Raw genomic sequence first — 13,892 nt, 5'->3', positions numbered from 1 at the left:
AACTGTTTTCAATAAAATTTTTGAAAAGAAAAAAGTGTGGAAGCAAGAAATAAAATTGTTTGTAAAAGTTGAGAGTGGTGTAGGATGATAATGTCAAAACAGTATAGGAACAAAATAAGGATGAATTCACAAAAGCATAAAGAATCACGACATAAGTAGTCAAATATTTCCAGACGTAACTGCTATCTGTAACTAAATGTTGAATTATTGTCTGTTGCATCAATTCAGGTTTAAGTAATTGTTTGTTTAAAGTTGAGCACAGAGCTAAGCAAGGGGCTACCTGTGCTCTGTCCACCACGGTTATAGAAACCTGGCTTCTAGCGTTGTAAATCAGGAGACATTCAGCTGTGCTACTGGAGGGGCAATTTTAAATAAAATATTTAAACTGAATAGTGGCATGACAATCTTACAGTTCAGTTGGTAATAACCAGTTTGTGAGATTGACTTCTTCCTTACTGGCTAAAACAAATACACTATATATAATTATATTTTTGCAAAGAGTCTTTGAGTTTCTTTGCAAGAAAGTCAAAACAAACCTGTGTATGAAAATATAATTTTTCTAAATAACGAGATAATATTTAACTCTTTTTGTTGGGCGTTATTATTCTATTTTTAGCGCAATGGTACACAATGGGCTAATGCTAACCATGGGGAATCGAACAACCCCAGGTTTTGAAGTTGCAAGTTCGTAAATTTACTTCTGTTCCGCCAGGTGATTTTTAAACGTGATGCACTATGATACCCTTTGTAGGTGAATGTGTGTAGAGCGGTTTGAGGTACGATGGCGTTTGTTTTTGCAAGTACGAAAGGTGTAAATAATGTATTATGGTATATTTATCGAAGTTTATCATCGTTTTTATCAACAAGAGCGGTAAGTGTTATGAGTAATCATCATCCATTATCTTGTAATACTGCATTTTGTTATGTATGAAAACGACAGTAAATAAAACGGTATTGAAAATTATACATTTGTAATAATTTTGAAATTCAGGGACATCTAGTTCCATGTGGTCATTGTTCTATTACTATTACTAGGTTCAGTGTTTCGCAGCATGTGGAGATAAGGAATAATAATATTTTGGTTACAAGTTTCAAAATCAAATTTTGAAGGGATGCGACAGAAACTATTTGTTGTGCATTGGGTAACAGAGTTATTTGGAAACACTGAGCAAGTGTGGAAAATTGTTGAAGAAAAAAAAAGAGGTAGCTACAAGTTAAAAAAAACAGATTGGTACACAAAGAACGAAAATCATCACAAATTTAAATTGACTGGTATTACAGGAGATTTAGAAGATTACAGAAAATTAAGAAAGTTGGTAAACGGGAAATTATGACATCAAAAAGAATGTATGAGATAAGGTTGGCTGAAAATATAAAACTTAACTGAGAATTTCTTTAAGTACATTAAGGATAATGTTAAAATGGAGGTAGGGCTGTTGAGGGATGGTAAAGGATGACAAGTATGAGATGATTAGGGTAATTAAATTTTGCTTTTTCTTTTGTTTTTACCAATTAAGATTTAAGAACTATTCCACATCTTGAAGAGTTAGGAACAACATGATACTAGATGTCTGCATTAATTCTGAACTGTTTAAAAAAAATTGAAAAGTGTAAAAAAAATAAGGCTGCAGGGCCAAATAATACTTCATAAGAGTTTTGAATGAGGTTAAAGGTTGAGTATGTTATCCACTTACGACTATTTGTTTGAAACATATGAAGTTAACACTAGACTAAATAGTTACTCAAATAAAGAAGGTAATAATAGTAAGTTTTAGTTTGAAACATATGAAGTCAACAGACTAAATAGTTACTCAAATAAAGAAGGTAATAATAGTAAGTTTTAGTTTGAAACATATGAAGTCAACAGACTAAATAGTTACTCAAATAAAGAAGGTAATAATAGTAAGTTTTAGTTTGAAACATATGAAGTCAACAGACTAAATAGTTACTCAAATAAAGAAGGTAATAATAGTAAGTTTTAGTTTGAAACATATGAAGTCATCAGACTAAATAGTTACTCAAATAAAGAAGGTAATAATTGTAAGTTTTAGTTTGAAACATATGAAGTCAACAGACTAAATAGTTACTCAAATAAAGAAGGTAATAATTGTAAGTTTTAGTTTGAAACATATGAAGTCATCAGAGTAAATCGTTAATCAAATAAAGAAGGTAATAATTGTAAGTTTCAGTTCAAGATGAGTAATATTAGAAGTGTGCAATAAATTATTAAATGGTTTTTGCTTCTGAGATATTGTATGCAACTAGTTTAATACAGTCTTGGTTAAGTGGAATCATAAATATTGTACTAAAATTTGTACAGTTCTTTATATCTAGTACTGACAGTCATAGAATTAATTATGCAGGTTTTATTATTACAGTCAGAGAATGGTAAAGTGGACATACATATATACATTGGAGAAAACCAAAATTGAAAGAAGAAACATTAAGAATACTCATGGCAAAAATAAAAACTTGTTAAATTGTTGAAAAATGAATGAAAAAGAGTTAGTGTTTCACTTCAGGTAAAGTCATTTACAGAAGAATGATTTTAGAATACTTGAATAGCAGTCCTTTCTAATTAGTTGTTTCTGAGACTGCAAGGTGTATGAAGAAGTTTTGTAAGTAATTGAAATATTAGTGAGATAAGGTGTTGTCTTCATATGATTACAACTGTAGCTGTCTGAGAGAAGGTGTCATTGTCTCAACATGATTTCAACTGTAATTGTCTGAGATTGTATTCTCTTGATATGATTAGAACTGTAGCAGTCTGACGGGTGTCATTGTCTTGACACAATTACAACTGTAACTGTCTGAGAGAAGGTGTTATTCTTTTGATATGATTACAACTGTAGCTGTCTGAGAGAAGGTGCTATTTTCTTGATATGATTAGAACTGTAACTAACTGAGAGAAGGTGCTATTCTCTTGATATGATTAGAACTGTAACTAACTGAGAGATGTCATTCTCTTGATGTGATTAGAACTGTAGCTGTCTTTGTCTCGACATGGTTGGAACTGTAGCTGTCTGAGAGAAGGTGCTATTCTCTTGATATAGTTAGAACTGTAACTAACTGAGAGATGATGTCATTCTCTTGATGTGATTAGAACTGTAGCTGTCTTTGTCTCAACATGGTTGGAACTGTAGCTGTCTGAGAGAAGGTGCTATTCTCTTGATATGGTTAGAACTGTAACTAACTGAGAGATGATGTCATTCTCTTGATGTGATTAGAACTGTAGCTGTCTTTGTCTCGACATGGTTGGAACTGTAGCTGTCTGAGAGAAGGTGCTATTCTCTTGATATGGTTAGAACTGTAACTAACTGAGAGATGATGTCATTCTCTTGATGTGATTAGAACTGTAGCTGTCTTTGTCTCGACATGGTTGGAACTGTAGCTGTCTGAGAGAAGGTGCTATTCTCTTGATATGATTAGAACTGTAACTAACTGAGAGATGTCATTCTCTTGATGTGATTAGAACTGTAGCTGTCTTTGTCTCGACATGGTTGGAACTGTAGCTGTCTGAGAGAAGGTGCTATTCTCTTGATATGATTAGAACTGTAACTAACTGAGAGATGATGTCATTCTCTTGATGTGATTAGAACTATAGCTGTCTTTGTCTCGACATGGTTGGAACTGTAGCTGTCTGAGAGAAGGTGCTATTCTCTTGATATGGTTAGAACTGTAACTAACTGAGAGATGATGTCATTCTCTTGATGTGATTAGAACTGTAGCTGTCTTTGTCTCGACATGGTTGGAACTGTAGCTGTCTGAGAGAATGTTTATACTGTAACTGATCTTCTTTTACATTTAGTTATGAAATAGTTATGTCCATGGTTTTATGAAATCCAATACTAATTTTCCAAAAAACTGCATGTTTAGTGAGGTAAAAAGATTGAGTGTATATATGAATTGAAGAATAATGTTGTTATTGTGTGTTGTGTTTGTTTATGGTATTGGAAAATATGTCCAAAGGCTTTGTAATAATTAAAACTTTGTACATTCCAACCAATGGTCCAGTTCCTAAAGAGATAGTTAAGGGAAATGAAATCATTAGTCAATGATAAATACCATCTCTGAGCAGCAGTAATTTAATTTATATATATAAGAAAAGAAGGCTGTCTTGTGTGTATTTGTCATGAGAACACCCATGTGAATAAGTTGTCTTGTGTGTATTCTCGTTGTCATGAGAACATCCATGTGAATAAGTTGTCTTGTGTGTATTCTCGTTGTCATGAGAACACCCATGTGAATATGCTGTCTTGTGTGTATTCTCGTTGTCATGAGAACACCCATGTGAATACGCTGTCTTGTGTGTATTCCATTTGTCATGAGAACACCCATGTGAATACGCTGTCTTGTGTGTATTCCCGTTGTCATGAGAACACCCATGTGAATACGCTCTCTTGTGTGTATTCCCGTTGTCATGAGAACACCCATGTGAATACGCTGTCTTGTGTGTATTCCATTTGTCATGAGAACACCCATGTGAATACGCTGTCTTATGTGTATTCCATTTGTCATGAGAACACCCATGTGAATATGCTGTCTTATGCATGTATTCTGAATCCATCCATCCAAGTAACTAAATATTAACTGAGTTAAATCTGAGAGAATTCATGAAGTCTGTTTGTACACATTTCACAACTGTAAAGATGTGGCCTAGCAGCAGTTGGTTGTGTAACTGTCCATTGTGATTCATGTTCCTCATGTTTAACTGTTGTGTAATTACTAGTTTGATGTGTTACTTGTATATTATTTATTGTTTTAATAAGTTACAGCAAATTAACATTCATTATTTTTCATTTGCTCAAAAAAATGTTCAGTGGGTAACTTGTTCATATAACTATCAGAAACTACTAGAGGTAGATGTATAACAAACATTTAATACTATCAGGTCCTTAACTGAGGATTCTTGTTTAACTGCAACTAGTTCCAGCTAAATAGTAACATTTCATTGTTAACATGTCCCTTTTTAAGACGTTAAATTAATTTTACTGGATATCTACACCACACTTATGTCATGTTCCAATAAACTTGGTCTATTTACATTCCTGTCAGTGGAACCAGTGCAAGCAACAAGGACAAGTAAACTTACAAGGAACTTTTGATTTGAGTGAAGGAATATGACTGTAAATCTAAAAATAAATTTTAAGGTTTAAAGCTACACGCCAACTTTACTTGGATACACTCTATGATAACTTGAGGATACACTCTATGATAACTTTACTTGAAGATACTCTATGATAACTTTACTTGAAGATACACTCTATGATAACTTTACTTGAAGATACACTCTATGATAACTTTACTTGAAGATACACTCTATGATAACTTTACTTGAAGATACACTCTATGATAACTTTACTTGAAGATACACTCTATGATAACTTTACTTGAAGATACACTCTATGATAACTTTACTTGAAGATACACTCTATGATAACTTTACTTGAAGATACACTCTATGATAACTTTACTTGAAGATACACTCTATGATAACTTTACTTGAAGATACACTCTATGATAACTTTACTTGAAGATACACTCTATGATAACTTTACTTGAAGATACACTCTATGATAACTTGAGGATACACTCTATGATAACTTTACTGGAAGATACACTCTATGATAACTTTACTTGAAGATACACTCTATGATAACTTTACTTGAAGATACACTCTATGATAACTTTACTTGAAGATACACTCTATGATAACTTTACTTGAAGATACACTCTATGATAACTTTACTTGAAGATACACTCTATGATAACTTGAGGATACACTCTATGATAACTTTACTTGAAGATACACTCTATGATAACTTTACTTGAAGATACACTCTATGATAACTTTACTTGAAGATACACTCTATGATAACTTTACTTGAAGATACACTCTATGATAACTTTACTTGAAGATACACTCTATGATAACTTTACTTGAAGATACACTCTATGATAACTTTACTTGAAGATACACTATGATAACTTGAGGATACACTCTATGATAACTTTACTGGAAGATACACTCTATGATAACTTTACTTGAAGATACACTCTATGATAACTTTACTTGAGGATACACTCTATGATGTATATTTCTAATTTTTTTAAAATATGTATTCATAGAATATTTATTAATATTTTATGATAAAGGTATAACTAAAGGATAGTAAAGAAATTCATACAGAGATGGTTTATTAAAACTTTGAATTTTCAAGTAGTTACAATATATTTATGCAATTACATTATGTTGAAATCATTTTGCATAGAAGCAAGAGAAAGTATGACTTTAGGACAGAGGAATGATTATCTGTCATGTTGAACTGTACTGATAAAACATGGGACAGTATGACTTTAGGACAGAGGAATGATTATCTGTCATGTTGAACTGTACTGATAAAACATGGGACAGTATGACTTTAGGACAGAGGAATGATTATCTGTCATGTTGAACTGTACTGATAAAACATGGGACAGTATGACTTTAGGACAGAGGAATGATTATCTGTCATGTTGAACTGTACTGGTATAACATGGGAAAGTATGACTTTAGGACAGAGGAATGATTATCTGTCATGTTGAACTGTACTGGTAAAACATGGGAAAGTATGACTTTAGGACAGAGGAATGATTATCTGTCATGTTGAACTGTACTGATAAAACATGGGACAGTATGACTTTAGGACAGAGGAATGGTTATCTGTCATGTTGAACTGTACTGGTATAACATGGGAAAGTATGACTTTAGGACAGAGGAATGATTATCTGTCATGTTGAACTGTACTGGTAAAACATGGGAAAGTATGACTTTAGGACAGAGGAATGATTATCTGTCATGTTGAACTGTACTGATAAAATATGGGACAGTATGACTAGGACAGAGGAATGATTATCTGTCATGTTGAACTGTACTGGTAAAACAAGGGGAAGTATGACTTTAGGACAGAGGAATGATTATCTGTCATGTTGAACTGTACTGATAAAATATGGGACAGTATGACTTTAGGACAGAAAAATGATTATCTGTCATGTTGAACTGTACTGGTAAAACAAGGGGAAGTATGACTTTAGGACAGAGGAATGATTATCTGTCATGTTGAACTGTACTGATAAAACATGGGACAGTATGACTTTAGGACAGAGGAATGATTAACTGTCATGTTGAACTGTACTGGTAAAACAAGGGAAAGTATGACTTTAGGACAGAGGAATGATTATCTGTCATGTTGAACTGTACTGATAAAACATGGGACAGTATGACTTTAGGACAGAGGAATGATTATCTGTCATGTTGAACTGTACTGATAAAACATGGGACAATATGACTTTAGGACAGAGGAATGATTATCTGTCATGTTGAACTGTACTGGTAAAACAAGGGAAAGTATGACTTTAGGACAGAGGAATGATTATCTGTCATGTTGAACTGTACTGGTAAAACAAGGGAAAGTATGACTTTAGGACAGAGGAATGATTATCTGTCATGTTGAACTGTACTGGTATAACATGGGAAAGTATGACTTTAGGACAGAGGAATGATTATCTGTCATGTTGAACTGTACTGGTAAAACATGGGAAAGTATGACTTTAGGACAGAGGAATGATTGTGTGTTATGTTGAACTGTACTGGTAAAACATGGGACAATATGACTTTAGGACAGAGGAATGATTATCTGTCATGTTGAACTGTACTGATAAAATATGGGACAGTATGACTAGGACAGAGGAATGATTATCTGTCATGTTGAACTGTACTGGTAAAACAAGGGGAAGTATGACTTTAGGACAGAGGAATGATTCTGTCATGTTGAACTGTACTGATAAAACATGGGACAGTATGACTTTAGGACAGAGGAATGATTATCTGTCATGTTGAACTGTACTGGTAAAACAAGGGGAAGTATGACTTTAGGACAGAGGAATGATTATCTGTCATGTTGAACTGTACTGGTAAAACATGGGAAAGTATGACTTTAGGACAGAGGAATGATTCTGTCATGTTGAACTGTACTGGTAAAACAAGGGGAAGTATGACTTTAGGACAGAGGAATGATTATCTGTCATGTTGAACTGTACTGGTAAAACATGGGAAAGTATGACTTTAGGACAGAGGAATGATTATCTGTCATGTTGAACTGTACTGGTAAAACATGGGAAAGTATGACTTTAGGACAGAGGAATGATTGTGTGTTATGTTGAACTGTACTGGTATAACATGGGAAAGTATGACTTTAGGACAGAGGAATGATTCTGTCATGTTGAACTGTACTGGTAAAACATGGGAAAGTATGACTTTAGGACAGAGGAATGATTATTTGTCATGTTGAACTGTACTGGTAAAACATGGGAAAGTATGACTTTAGGACAGAGGAATGATTATCTGTCATGTTGAACTGTACTGGTAAAACATAGGAAAGTATGACTTTAGGACAGAGGAATGATTATCTGTCATGTTGAACTGTACTGGTAAAACATGGGAAAGTATGACTTTAGGACAGAGGAATGATTATCTGTCATGTTGAACTGTACTGGTAAAACTTAGGAAAGTATGACTTTAGGACAGAGGAATGATTATCTGTCATGTTGAACTGTACTGGTAAAACTTAGGAAAGTATGACTTTAGGACAGAGGAATGATTGTGTGTTATGTTGAACTGTATGTGTTAATTTTATATTATACTGTTTTAAGAAACTGTACTGTACATATGTATCTTTTTTATTATTTGTTGGAAGAGACTGATATCCCATCATAATCTTTGCCATCTCTAGTGTTCATGGTTTTTTGTATATTATTTCTTTGAATAAAGTTGGATAAGTAGTAGTATTTTAAGGATGTGAATTTGAATTAAAAACTTTTCCTTATATGTATTGTACTAATAGAAAGTTTAGGTAGAGACACTGGTACTGTGCTAGCAGAAGAAATGGCTCTAAAAGCTGTATTTTTAGATGTAACAGTTCTTTTGTTAGTAGAGAGTTTGGTGAAGTTAACCAATGTTTTGAATGTAAACATTATGTGTAATAGTAATATTCCACCCATGTTTAACTAGGTATGTACTGTGCCATGCACCTCAAGGAAAACTTGACCCATATTTATGTTCCAGTCTAGCAGGTTTCGGTATGGGTAATTATATAATGTTCAAGTTTTCCTGATACATTTGTGCAGTTCACTTTCTTATTTTTTCTTGCACAAGTACATTTAAACAGGTGGTAATATCCTTGGTCTACAAAACACTAACCTGATGTCATTTCTGTAGTTGGTAATACCTTCGTAAACTATAACTTGAAGTCATTTCTTCAGAACATTTCTGCAGTTGGTAATGCCTTAGTAAACTATAACTTGAAGTCATTTCTTCAGAACATTCCTGCAGGTGCTAATGCCTAGAAAACTAACTTTTCAGAAGATTTCAAATTATGTAAAACAAGAATCTTTTAATTATGCAGAATGACTTTAATCAAGGTTTGTCTGTTGTTTAACATCTAATTTAAGGAGATTATCAAACAGTACTTTATCTATAAATCAGGTATCTGGTATTTTAATATCTTTGTGAGTCAAGGGTGTGCTTGACATAATCCATATGCTTCTGTGTTTTCACCCTTTTGTTGTTATAATTAGTGTTGTTTCTTGTTGATACTGCAGTTACTTTAAGTTTTTGAACAAAAGTAAATTAGTTTGTTGGTTTGTCAGTTCTTTTAGCTAACAGTAAAGTTAATTGAATTAGGTATTACTGTTAACTCCTACCATAACCTTGATGGTTTAAATATAGTTGATAATAAATGTCACTTGGTATAGTTTACAACATAACAGTTATCATTCATACAGTTAAAGAAGTAAATAATCCTTAGCCTCTACTATGTCTGTTGTATACCATTTGGATAGATTAGCTCTAGTATTGGACAAAAGGACTTAGCACTGGATATAGCAGATAGTGGTTGAAATAGTTTTAGTAATAATAATATCAATAGTAATTTATACTGGATGTAACTTTGTAAGTCAGTGGGTGTACATTTCAGATTTGTCTTTGGTAGTTAAAGGATGTGTGTGTTAGCTTTTACTTTGTTGGTCAGTGGGTATATGTACCAGATTTATCTGTGGTTGTTAGAGGATGTGTGTGTTAGCTTTTACTTTGTTGGTCAGTGGGTGTACGTATCAGATTTGTCTTTGGTAGTTAGAGGATGTGTGTGTTAGCTATTACTTTGTTGGTCAGTGGGTGTATGTACCAGATTTATCTCTGGTTGTTAGAGGATGTGTGTGTTAGCTTTTACTTTGTTGGTCAGTGGGTGTACGTATCAGATTTATCTGTGGTTGTTAGAGGATATGTGTGTTAGCTTTTACTTTGTTGGTCAGTGGGTGTACGTATCAGATTTATCTGTGGTTGTTAGAGGATGTGTGTGTTAGCTTTTACTTTATTGATCAGTGGGTGTACGTATCAGATTTGTCTTTGGTAGTTAGAGGATGTGTGTGTTAGCTTTTACTTTGTTGGTCAGTGGGTGTATGTACCAGATTTATCTGTGGTAGTTAGAGGATGTGTGTGTTAGCTTTTACTTTGTTGGTCAGTGGGTGTACGTAGCTTTTGTTAGTCAGTGGCTGTGTGCAGCTTTTGTGGGTTAGTGGGTGTATGTTGCTTTCATTGGTGAGCGTATGTAGCTTTTGTTAGTTAGTGGTTGTATAAAGTATTGTTACTACATTAGCTTAGCACTAGTAATATTCTACACTTGGGTAAGTAAAGTTTGAGTGATCTGATTGGTTAGTGAAAATTGCAATAGACCAAACTTTCTAGTTTTTATATGATAGATGTACATAGTATAGCTAAGGTATTGTTATTATGGCTTGATGGTTGAATGATATTTAAACATCACTAAACTATTCATATTCTCAAATCTACTTTTCTTCTGTGAAACTTGGTAATAGTTCTTTTAAATATAATGTATGTTACTTGGAAGTGTGAATATAATTTTTATATTTGAAAAGAAAGCCTCTTTAGTCATTTAAATTCAAGATTTGCGAGTTGTGATTGATGGAAAAGTTTTGTTTCATAATATTATTAATATTGTCTTTCTGATTAAAGTACAACCAGTGTTTTGTGTAAGAATTTGATTTTAAAACCCACTTGTTTCCTTTTTCTTTTTTTCATGGTTGCCAGAAAGTAAAATAAAGGTGGCCCATGACTACCCAGAAGTTTAATAGAAATAAATGGAAGTTATTGTTCCAAGTAATATATGATTAAAATATTAAATTATCTCAATATTCAAGTATGTTTTATATCCTTGTGAATGTAACAAAGTAACATAAATAACTATTAGATTTAGCCAGGACAAATAATATAGTCTAAAACTAATGTTTCACTAATATAGTAGTTAGTACTTTTTGTATATTTTTATCAGAAAAGTCATTTGGGGAAGGATATATGATGTGTTTTTTTAAATTGTCTGCTAATTGTTAATTAATCCATTAAAGTGCACCAGAATGTGTAGCCTGCTTCTTGTACTGGGTTTTATACTGCCAAACTAAATATAAACAGTTTCTTCTCATGAGGTGTGCAGTTACTGACACAGCATGGGATGATTATTGTTTACTTGGTTATGTGTAAGTTGCCTATTACACTGTACATCTGAAACTGTCAGAGTCATGAGAAGTTCCACAAAGTGCAAGAAGTTATTAAATATTACAGAATAAGGATGTTTGGTCAATATAGTCTCCTATACACTGCTGTAGGTTGTGTTGAAATTTAATTATTCACTGCAGTTTTGACACATCTACATTGGATAGAACGTTTACTGATGTTGCATCCATTTTCATTTAGTACAGGCTCAAACCATTCAATTAAGAAAGCAATGCTGTCATAACCATAAAACACAAGTTTATCATTATAATAGGTTCACATATTATGGCTAACTGTGAAGGAGTTAAACATAATATGTGAACCTATTAAGTTAAACATTTTATGACTTGGGTATTTGAGAAGGCCTTTCATTTTATGACTTGGGTATTTGGGAAGGCCCTTCATTTTATGACTTGGGTATTTGGGAAGGCCCTTGATATTATGACTTGGGTATTTGGGAAGGCCCTTGCTTTATTTTAAGTGGCTTTATGTAAGGCATCCTTATCCACTATTTTTAGGTATTAAAAATATCAAAGTTTTTAACTCTCCAGTTCTATATGGTCTATTAAAGCCCTTTTGAATAGGACTCTATCATTTCACATTTTTCCTGATTTACCCTGATAGGTCTTTTTTTCTCAAGACTCTGATGGTCAGGAAAGGGAAAGATCTTTCTCACCAATGCATTGGACAGCCATTTGTTACCTTTTTAACCATTCCAGTTCTGATCAGTTGTTATGTCATGTCCCTTAAGTGTTTTGTGATTTATACTAAATTATTTCAAGATATTGGGAACCGATTATTTGTTTACTGGGATCCTTTTGTTTCCCATGACTTATCTCCCATTATCCTCACAAAAGGTAGCTTTGCAAATTGATTCACATGGCCTGCAATGGATTATCATTACAGAAGAGGAATCTTTGGTATGTCTCATCTTGCCAGATTCGTCATATATCTGTCATTAGCTGCATAGTTGAATTTCCTCTGCAAGACATTTTGCAGGTTTGAATGTGGACTAATCATAATACTCTTGTGTCTGTTTACATACATGACTTGGTAGTTAGTAGGACCCTTCTCTTTGATCAATGTTGGTTTGATATATTGTTCATGGAAGGAGGTAGAGGTCCAATCTCTCTTCATAATTCTGAACATGAAGTGGTCACATCCTAGGCCCTTAATTGAGCACACATTGTGCATCTTCTCCATAGTTCCAGGGGCAAGTGGAATACTCCTTGTTCACTTGGTTTGTGGGTGTGAGGATGAAGTTTTATAATTCCAGACTGGATGAATTTTATTCCATTAGTTGAGTAAGGTATACATCATTTCATCATTCTGAGCTTGTATTGTTTTCCTTTAAAGTTCTTCAGGTGGAGGAGAAAGTTCATTCATTTTGGTGTTGCATACTTTCTTGTCATGATTCTGGTGGTTAGGAATGCATCACTATAGCTACAGGTTTGGAACCAATCAAAAACATATCTATATAATATTTTAGTCCAGTTGTCATAGCCACCACTGTGGGGTATATGTGTATCCCAACACCCTTCATTCCAACCTTAAGTTATGAAAATTCAGCTGTCGAGTTGGGGCTCTCCTTTGGTTATTACATTATCTGAATGAGGTGTTTATATGCAGTACCTAGATAGAGGGTGCATTGAAGTTGGTGCAGAAATTTGCAAATTAGAATTGGATTGGGGTATTTGAATAGGGTACAAAAGACTGAAGCAAACATTTTCAATACTTAGATGGGCAAAGAGTGGAAACCCTGAAGATCAAGAAATAACTATCTTGTCATAAAGGTAAGTATTATTGAAAATACATTTTCATTGTGGAAAATATTAACTTATACACCTGATTGCTAGCTACATTCTTGTATGATTATTGTGATGCATGTTTGTATGTAAGATTTATACTTGTATAAGAAACTAACATTCATGTTTTTGTAAGAAATTCTTTTCTGTAGTATTTTTCAGAAAGTATGAATTTTTCTTTTTTTAATCTAAAGGGTAACAGATTATTTCCTGAACAAATCAAAATTGTCGAGGTTGGTCCCCGAGATGGATTACAGAATGAAAAAGTAGGTATAGTGTAAAGTACAGTTTTATTGAAAGTTTCTGATGATAAAACATCTTATTAGTGTTATTTATTCATGTATAATTCATTAGATTTTTAATATCATGGTTCTTTGTGTATTAGTTCATATCCTTCATACCTTCCACTACTTAGCTATTTTAGAGTACAAGATATAAAAAGAAATGGACAGCTATTAAAACATTGGTAGTAAGTTTTTGTTGAT

General features: G+C 33.2%; 1 protein-coding gene across 6 annotated transcripts in view; it reads left to right on the top strand.

Moving 5' to 3' along the window:
- Positions 1–713: 713 nt before the first annotated feature.
- The window catches only part of Hmgcl (hydroxymethylglutaryl-CoA lyase), a 36,408-nt gene continuing 23,229 nt past the window's right edge, over positions 714–13,892 (top strand). For 3 of the 6 annotated variants that reach the window (XR_013026154.1, XM_076493901.1, XM_076493900.1), the window contains exons 1-2: positions 714–871; positions 13,602–13,673. Coding sequence is in view for 5 of the 6 variants with exons in the window: in XM_076493901.1 (XP_076350016.1) it covers positions 782–871; positions 13,602–13,673 (162 nt within the window). In the remaining variant the exon portion in view is untranslated. Of the gene's footprint in view, positions 872–9,205; positions 9,460–13,601; positions 13,674–13,892 lie in introns of those variants that run through there. The other 3 variants (XM_076493898.1, XM_076493902.1, XM_076493899.1) reach the window with 3 other exon arrangements.

Source organism: Tachypleus tridentatus, chromosome 3 (genome assembly GCF_004210375.1).
Source record: "Tachypleus tridentatus isolate NWPU-2018 chromosome 3, ASM421037v1, whole genome shotgun sequence".
Lineage (NCBI taxonomy): Eukaryota > Metazoa > Arthropoda > Merostomata > Xiphosura > Limulidae > Tachypleus > Tachypleus tridentatus.
Note: the sequence above shows the minus strand (reverse complement) of the source record. Positions and strands in the feature narration are given on the sequence as shown.